The sequence below is a fragment of the Mus caroli genome, chromosome 10, assembly GCF_900094665.2.
Source record: "Mus caroli chromosome 10, CAROLI_EIJ_v1.1, whole genome shotgun sequence".
NCBI lineage: Eukaryota > Metazoa > Chordata > Mammalia > Rodentia > Muridae > Mus > Mus caroli.
This window is the reverse complement of record NC_034579.1, coordinates 16136048-16145347: the sequence shown is the minus strand read 5'-3', so window position 1 is coordinate 16145347 and position 9300 is coordinate 16136048. Positions and strand designations below refer to the sequence as shown.

General features: G+C 44.4%; 1 protein-coding gene across 1 annotated transcript in view; it reads right to left on the bottom strand.

Annotated features, from left to right (window-relative positions):
• Nucleotides 1-9300, bottom strand: part of Map3k5 (mitogen-activated protein kinase kinase kinase 5) — a 195453-nt gene that overhangs the window by 46423 nt on the left and 139730 nt on the right. The window contains exon 15 of the mRNA XM_021174435.2: nucleotides 456-589. Within this exon, the coding sequence (XP_021030094.1) occupies nucleotides 456-589 (134 nt within the window). The remainder of the gene's footprint in view (nucleotides 1-455; nucleotides 590-9300) is intronic.

The following is a 9300-nucleotide window of genomic DNA, read 5'->3' as shown; positions in this document are numbered from 1 at the left end:
AATGACTGCTTCTATTTCTTTAGGGGATATAGGACTGTTTAGATCATTAACCTGATCCTGATTTAACTTTGGTACCTGGTATCTGTCTAGAATTTTGTCCATTTCATCCAGATTTTCCAGTTTTGTTGAGTATAGTCTTTTGTAGAAGGATCTGATGGTGTTTTGACTGGACAGCATGACTGTGCTTCTCCACCCCTCTGTTATGAACCACCTTGGTCCAGTAAGACCCAGCTGCAACACACATAGGGCCATTGTACCTTCCATGCTTTGGAAGCTACTGTTTTCCCAGCGAGAGTCTTGTACTAGTCACTATTTAGACAGAAACCTTGAGTTGGAATTAACATGACTGAGTTTCCAGACAGTTCTGACAATTAGACTATCGACAAGTATTCCTGGCCACAGGGTTAACAAGCCAAGCACGTTAGAATAGCTTTTATTAGCAAGAGTTAGCATACCTGCTGTCTCTCTCTGGGATTTCCTTAATAGCAATTCTGACCTGGTTGCTCAGGTCTCGTCCTGCATAGACGATCCCATAAGTGCCCTTCCCTAACACAACTCTGTCTCCATTTTCATCGTATTCGTAGTCATACTGCGGGGAGGGGGGGAGGGAGGGGAGGAGACAGAAGATCAAAACGTTAGTTGAAAGTGACATTTAAAATACCAGTTTTTAAAATTTGTTGTTCTAGGCAGGGTCATATAGCCCAAGTTGACCCCAATTTTACCATTCTCCTGTCTCTACTTCCCAAGTGCTGGAATTTCTGGTATGGCTAAGCAAATACTAGGTCTTTTCACAAACATTTTCCTTACTTTAACAATGGCATTACAAGTGAAATAATAAGATGGGCTTCTTAGGGGATCAAGAGTAAGAAATATATATTATTATACATTTATATATTTATAATATATTATATAATTCATTATCTATACATATGTGAGTGAGTGAGTGAGTGTGTGTGATATGAAAGCAGAAGGAAGACTCACTAGTGGAGGCGGAGGGGCCCAGTATATGGGAAGATGTGGGATGGGGTTATCCATAAAAAAAGCAGAATGATCTAGATGAAAGTTCCACAATGAAATCCACTTTTATGCTAATTAAAATTAATAAACAAAATCAGAAAAGCTTCAAAATTATTTTTTAAAAGACTAACAACTTCTTTAAGAATAAAAAAAAAAAACAGACACTGTCAACACAAGGCAAGTAGCCTGTTCTTGTTTGATAGCACATGTGGCAAATACCATGTAGGTTCATAGTTTGAAGCTTCCAAGAGGCCTCGAAGTTCATGCCCCCCTCCCCCGCCCCTTGGGTCCGGATTCTCATCATCCACCTAGCAGGACATCTGTCTCTTCTGCCACCTCTAGCTAGGTTTCCCTGTTTCTCAGCTTTGGGTGCTACTTCACAGGCTGCCAGGACACTAAGACCACTGAGAGAGCTCAAGGTGGGCAAAGGTGGTCTGAGGAGGAGATGGATAAATAAGGAGTATTTCTGTTTTACCCTCAGTCTTACGAGATAAACCCATCCAGCAGTCAGTGCTTTTACCCACTAAGCCATCTTGCCAGCCCCCTCATAGAACTTTTAAAAATGCATTTTTAGAACATTTTTATTTTTTGAGACAAGAGTCTTGCTGTGTAGCTCATGTTAGCCTCGGCCTCAATTCCCCTCCTCTACTTCTTGACTGTTGGGACAGAGTATAGGCATGTACTGCCACAGCTGGTGAATTCTAGCAGAGAAATTCAAAGAAGCAGCTCTAATGGCATAGAAACTGAAAAATGTGAACATAAAGATATAAGCTGAGAAAATTTTAAAACAATAAAGAATAAAATAGACTGGAAATATTTGGGACAACCAAATGCAGTTCCTAGCCAGGCAGTGGTGGCTCACACCTTTAATCCCAGCACTCGGGAGGCAGAGGCAGGCGGATTTCTGAGTTCGAGGCCAGCCTGGGCTACAGAGTGAGTTCCAGGACAGCCAGGGCTACACAGAGAAACCCTGTCTCGAAAAACAAAACAAAACAAAGCAAAACAAACAAACAAAAAGAAAGCAGTTCCTAGAATTGTTCTAAACAGGAGATAAAAATGAATTCATACTCAGACATGATAGAGGAAAATAGTAAGCTACCAAATAAAACATCAAAGATAAGGAAGATTATTAAAAGGAGCATGAGACCAGCAGGGTGATAAGATGGTTCAGTGAGCAGCGGTACTTACGGTGGGAGCCCAGAGGGCCTGAGTGCAGTCCCACACTGTGGAAGGAGAAAACAGACTCTGACCTCCACTCATGTGTGCTTGGGCACACACACTGTACTGGTTAGTTTTATGTCAATGTGACAGAAGCTGATGCCATCTGAGAGGCAGGAACCTCAATTAAGAAAATGCCTCCATTAAGTCAGGCAAGCCAGCATGGTTTTCTTAATCAGCGACTGATGGGGGCGGGTCCAGCCCATTGTGGGTGGAGCCATCACTGCACTGGTGGTCCTCCGTTCTACAGGCTGGGCAAGCTCTGGGGAGCCAAGCCAGGAAGCAGCATCCCTCCATGACATCTGCCTCCATGTTCCAGCTCTGATTCAGTTCCTGCTCGGACTTCCTTTGGTGAGGAACAGTGATTTGAAAGTGTAAGCCAAATCAACCCTGTCTTCCACAGTTCTTTTTGGTTATGGTAATTCATCGCAGCAAAAGTAACTCTAACCATGCTAAATAAATGTTAAAAGGAAACAGGTGGTACCCTTCTCTAATCCTAAATTGGGAGGGAAACCAGAAGTTCAAGGTCATCTTCAGAAACATAAGGGATGCTACAGTCATGCCGGGCTACACGAGACCCTGTCTCACATAAATGAATAAATAATAAGAGCAAAGATAAAAAGGACAAGCCAACAACACAGGATGGTAATTAGACTCTGTGGGCCCAACAAGCCATGCTGCTCCAAGTTTTGAAGCCCTTGATGAAGACACTTGGGTCTTATCTCTTGGACAAAACACTCTGTTACAGTGGGATACGAAGGACTCCATCTTGGACCCCTCTCTCTTGGGACATGGTTCAGATTCTGGGAAAAAGGTGGTATCAGTTCTCTCAATGGCAACCTTGAGCATCCACTGTGAGGTGCCAGAACTACATCAGAGACCCTTCCGATGCTAGAATGAATGCCTAGTGGAGAGATGAAGGATAGATCTTCTAACGCAGCTCATCAGGGAAGTCGGTTTGAGAGATGAGGAATGTGAGGGTGGGTGTGGGACATGGGAGAAGCAGCAGGGAGTCACAAACAATATGCCCAGACTTGGAACATGCAACAGGGATCTTGTAAAGATGCAGCAAGACTACCTCAACCATACCACCCAAGGAGTGCAAGTGGCCACACCCAATTCCTGTGGTCTGGAATCTGGCCATCCTGGGGCTGTGCTGGCTGACATCCCACCAACCAAGACTATTAACAAAGAAGCTCAACTTTGCCAATGTCCCTCTTCAAGAAACAAACCTACACACTAGACTGAGACTCATTAGCATTTTATAGTACTATAGTACTTCAAAACTTAAAAGGAAAAAAAAAAGTCAAATCAGCTTCTTCATCTGACCTCCAAACTCCTTGTTACCTAGTAAGCTTGTTCCACAGTAAGAAAGACACACAGCCCCTATGAATCTACACACCACCAGAGAGCTCTTTTGTGAAAATGTCAGAGTGTGTTTCAAGTCAGATCTTCAGAATCAAGAGTTTGTATTCTTCCTCCTACCCAAGTACAGTGCTTTGGATGAGAATCGCTCACGACGGCTCATGGCTTGTACTGTAGCATGCTTAGTCACTAGTAGGTGAACTGTTTAGGAAGGGTTAGGAGGTGTGGCCTTGCTGGAGGAGGCATGTTACCTACCAGCTTTAAGGTTTCAAAAGCGCACACCAGGCTCAGTCTCTTTGTGCCTGCTGCCTGCACATCATGATATAAATCTCTTTTAGTTACTGCTCTAGCACCATGCCTGTCTGCTTCCTGCCATGATAAATGTGAACTGACCCTCTGAAACTCTAAGCAAGTCCCCAGTTAAACGTTTTCTCTTACAACATTTGCCTTGGTTAAGGTGCCTCTTCGTAGCAACAGAGCCGTGGCTAAGATTCCACGCTATCGGGAACCCTATCACAGATAAGATTAAAAATGAATATCAATTTTGTTTTCAACACCAGTGTCATGGTGATGTCCCAGCATACTGTCTGTACCCACCCGACACCCACACCCGTCTTCAAGCACATGCCTGATAGCCCTGCCCTTGCAGCCCACAATGGTTCCTTCCCTTACTCCCTCCATGAAATCCACTGACAAACACTAGGAGCTTCCTCTGTGCAGGTTCACATTGTCAGGGCTCATCTTTGTCTTCAGTGCTAAAGCCTCTGGACAGGCCCTAGAGCCTCTACTAGTCCTGGTCCCCACCTCCCTTGTAGCTTTCTTCTCTAGTAAGTTTTCCCTAGGAAGATGACCCTCAACTTTGCAACATGTAAACTCTACAATGACCTTCCACATTAAGATGGCCACTCCACTTTCTTGGCTCCCTGTTGCTTTTAGGATCAGATGCAAACTACTTGGCACAGCATGTCTATCCTTCGGGCCTCCTCTACCCATTTCCTCCCTTTTCTCCTCAGTTGCTTCCCCTAGCGATGACTCCGGAAGCACCTTTTCCCACGCACGAAATTCTCCCCCGTGTTGCAGGAACAATCTGCGCAAGCAACGGTCTGTTGACTTCTCAAGGTGACTGCCTCAAGGTGACTGCCGTGCTTCCACGGTGCCCCGCTCTCCCTTGGTTACTATTACCAGTGTTTCACTAGGACTGAACCCAAGGCATGGTGCACTCTACCGAGGAGCTACACTTGGAGCCCGCTGCTCACACTTCCCACAGACCTACCCGGTCTTGCCCACTTGTTTTCATCATCATCCCTTGTCTTAGCCCGGTAACGGTTTGCTTGATAACTTAGAATACAGTACAAAGTTTCAACAGCAGCAGGTAACAAGTCACTTGAGGCAGGAGGGTCAGAAGTTACAGAGCTGCCTTGAGTATAATTTGAGGCCAGCTTGGGCTATAAGTACCTATCTAGAGAAGAACAAGATTCAGTATCGGTTTAGTTTTGGTGGAAAATGTTTGCCACAGAATACTGATTTAGCCCAGTATGCTGATGGGTTTAGTCGGCTTTTAGTATCCCTCAGGGATCTAAGCAGCCCAGGACCATTTCTTGTTCAATTATGTGTTTGGTATAGAAGTTGACTCCTACCGAAAATGGCAGTCACAAACAAAGCTCAGAAGATCTAATAAAAACAGAATGATTCAAATAAAAGCCATTTCAATGGCAGTTACCACTTTGGTGGTTAACTTTATCTTTGATAATGATATAAATTAAAAAGGTAATTTAAAAGGCAGCTGACACAGGAAGCTGGATGTTGTTACATAAGGAGAGGGAATCAGCGATGTGGTGGGCAGAGAACTGAGAGGAGAATGAAGCTGAGTACCCAGGAGGGCAAGGAGATGTCAGCTTGCTTGATGGCAGCATTGGGCATCCACTCTAAGTGCCTAGAGTGCTCATATAGTAGAGTATTAAATAGTAGCCAACCCTCCTATGTGAAGTGCTTAATCTAAGGATGAAGGCTGTCCTGTCCAGGGAAGTCTGCCGGAGAGACAGGCATGTGAATGTGGGGACCTGAGACAAACAATAGGAATAATGCAAGTCATTTGTTAAACAGCAAACACGGGAAGAAAAAAACTGGGTGGAGAAAGAATGAAGGTTGTTTTAAGGCACCACACTGCTTATGAATCTTGTGTTCTATTTCTATGGCAAGAGGTTAGCAAGTCAGGTTGTTGCTAAGGGAGACAGCAGTTGCATTTCAAAGCAATAACTGGAATACACATAGAATCATTCTTTTTGTCATCTGTCCAGAAAATATAAACTGAGCCTGGGAAGAGAGCTGGCATGGAGGACAGGAGTGACAGGGGCAAATAACAGATCTGTGATCTCCCAAACAGATCCGGGTTCTCCCACAACAGATCCTTGACTCTCCCAGTCCTTGTTTTGGCAAGGGACTCACCATGAAAGAACCACCTTTTAAAGTCTAGACAATTTCCCCTGGGACTAAATCACATTATGTAAGCAGTCACCTTGTGGACCTAAAAGGCTGTGTTAGTAGTAGTTGATTTAGACTGTCTCCTTAATAAATGTGAAAGTATATTAATAACCATCAATACCTTTATCAGAATATCAAATCCAGTAGGTACAAACATAAGCAAGGAAACCCAGAGTCTCCCACGGGTCAGGCAAGTGTTCTACCCATGAGCTACACTCTCAACACGAGAAGCCATTTTTCAAGAAACTTCCTTATCTCCCCCTCCCCGGCCCCCGTGTAAAACTGCATATCCCTGACACTCTGTAGCCCACCCCTCCAGTTTTGCTTCATTTGCCCTCAACACTGAGCAGTATCGTACGATATATTTTATTTGTGTTATTGTCCGTTTCTTCTTGAAACACCGCTCGATGACAGCTAGGATCAAATTCTGTTTCTGGCTCTTCTGAATCCAGAGAATTGACTGTATAGCAGGTGATCGATATCTTTTGAATGGATTAGCTGGTCCTGACAGTGTAGAGGAAGATTATTTTCCACTGAAAATATCAAATCAAAGAGCAGCCCTCAGGTATGGGGGCAGGGGAGGCTTTTGTTGACACAGCAAAAAAACCAGGGGCTGCAGCTTCCTCCCAAAGGGAGCATTAAATATTCCAATGTAGCCAAGCTACCTGTACAAAACTGTCAAAACAGTCCGTGCTTTTCACTGGTTTGTCACTATGTCACTCTTCTCTGTCCCTTGAAGCCCTAACCCTCCTTCTGGAGGGTTGGCCTGATGCTGCTTGTGTTCTAATGCTAATACTGATTCCTCAAGACCTGGTTGCCCCAGAGACAAGAGAGTCTGCACATAGACCCAAGTGATGCTATGTGACCTTGCCCCCAAGTTATCTCTAAATGGTAAATAAAGATAATGACAGATAACAGCTGGGCAGAAGAGACATAGGCAGGGTTTAGGATTCCCAGGCTGAAGGTCAGAGGAGAACCACAATGGGGGGTGGGGGGAAGAAGGTGAAGGAGGACAGAGACAGAGAGACAGAGAGAGACCAACCATGGGTTAGGAGTCAAGGGAACATGGCCCTGAGGATTGGCCAATTGGAGTTAAAAGCAGCTCAGATAAAACATAGTAATTAATAACCTCAGGGTTATCGATAGGAAAGTAAATTCCAATAACATAGAGGGTAAACATCTGCCCAGCTCTTGTGCTGTCTAAGGCTTATTGTAAATAATAGAAGTTGTGTGTCCTTTATCCAGGAACTGAGTGATCAAAGGTGGGGTAGAAGCCCCAGGTTGGGATTGAAAGTTTCTACAATGATATACCTCACAAGTTAACTCTAGCTGGCTAGGAAGGCCCTTCTGGGTATTTTACATCTTCCATTGATTAACATTAAAGCTTCATGTCTTCTCTTGTCTACCTTTCCTTTTGTTCAGTTAATGAGCAGGCTCCTAAGTACAGAACCTTAATTGGTCAACAAAATTGATCAACAAAATGAATATACATCATGCTGATCTTACACAGCATCTCAACAGTACTAAGTGACATTTTTTTTCTTTTTTCAGATACCCAACTGTCACATTTCAGATAGGTACAAAAATAGAAAGAGGATTTTCTTTTTTTTTTTTTTTTTTGATTTTTCGAGACAGGGTTTCTCTGTGTAGCCCCGTCTGTCCTGGAACTCACTCTATAGACCAGGCTGGCCTTGAACTTAGAAATCCGCCTGCCTCTGCCTCCCAAAGAAAGAGGATCTTAAAGAAAACAAACCAGCTTGTTACTTAATCATTCCAAATCGATTTAAAGTCTCTCTCTTTCCAAGTGTTTGTGAGGCAAGTCAACAGACAGAGGAATGCTAAGGCCTTTCATCACCTCACAGGCATCTGAGTCAAAGGAAAGTGTTCTTTCTATGGAGGTTGTCCCCGACTCCGCCACAAACAAGGGGCCACTTTTCTCTTCCTGTTCACAGAGCATGCTGTAGTGATGCCTCGGGGGTGGAGAGGTAAAAATGGTATGGAAGCAGAGAACCTGAGAAGCAGGAGAGGCTATGGTCACCCAGTCTGACAGCTACGACACTTGTCAGGTCTAGCCACCGGGAAGCAGAGCAGCCAGGAGGGACATGGCACTGCGGGACCACAGGGCAGAAAGGGAAGGTGCATCAGAGCGAGACAGTAGGGACAATGGGCTCGACCTCCTCATCGAGGCTTCAACATGAAATTACCCACCACGGGCTTGTACATTTGAACGCTTGGTCCCTAATTCATAGCGCTGTTCTTGCAAGACTGTGGGACCTTTAGTAACTCAGCTGGAGGAAGCATGTCACTGCTCCTGCCTGGAGGGTTAATAGCCCATTCCTGCCTACTCTCTGCCTCTTGTTCCCACCGCCATGTCTTCCTCACCCTAGCTGGACTGCATCCCCCTATAATTGTATGCCTAGATGGCTAGACGCAAGGCAGAAAGGCAAGGATGAGCAGCTCATCTGGGGCCTCTCTCCACTCTGAGACTGGAGCTAATACTCTGCAGGAACGTACTAGAGGCAAGAAGTACAACAGGGACCACAGGCAGTGAGTATTTAAACCTTAGTGGCTGGCAATACTCAAATTCCTGAGCCACTACGTTAAATTACTAAGAATATGGGCTCATAACTCTTCCATAAAAAACACAGCCTTGAGTCAAAACACATGGCCCTGAATCAAAAGGAAATATTGCTGTATTAGGACAGGAAGGCCCTCTGAGACGTGGTACAGTGCTATCTCTGAAACAACCCTTGAAAGTTCATAGGAATCTGGAAAATTATTTTAAAACTCAAAGCAGAGAAAAGACAACCAAGATCTTCCTGTTCAATTCCAAGGGATGGAATTATCTTAGACAAGCAGGTGTGTGAAACTAAAGCTGACTGCTGGCAAAATCAGAACCATAATCCCAGGCTCCAGTCTCCACTTCAGAGATCACAGAGGGTTAGATCTGACTCTGAACAGGAAAGGCCTGGTCATGAGTCAAAGAAAGCTGTGCCCAACAATATTGTACACCACTCATTATTAAAACCAGAAAGATTCTAACTCTAGCTAGAAAGTTTTTCAAATGCCAGGAAATCTCGGGTTGGCTATGACTTTGGAGCTCATGGAACCACATTAACATTATCCGTTGAATGTTGACGACGTCGTAACTGAAGATAAAAGCCCTAAGCAGCATCTCTTGGTCCGCCGGCTCTCCCGAGATTTTCTTTTTTTTTTTTT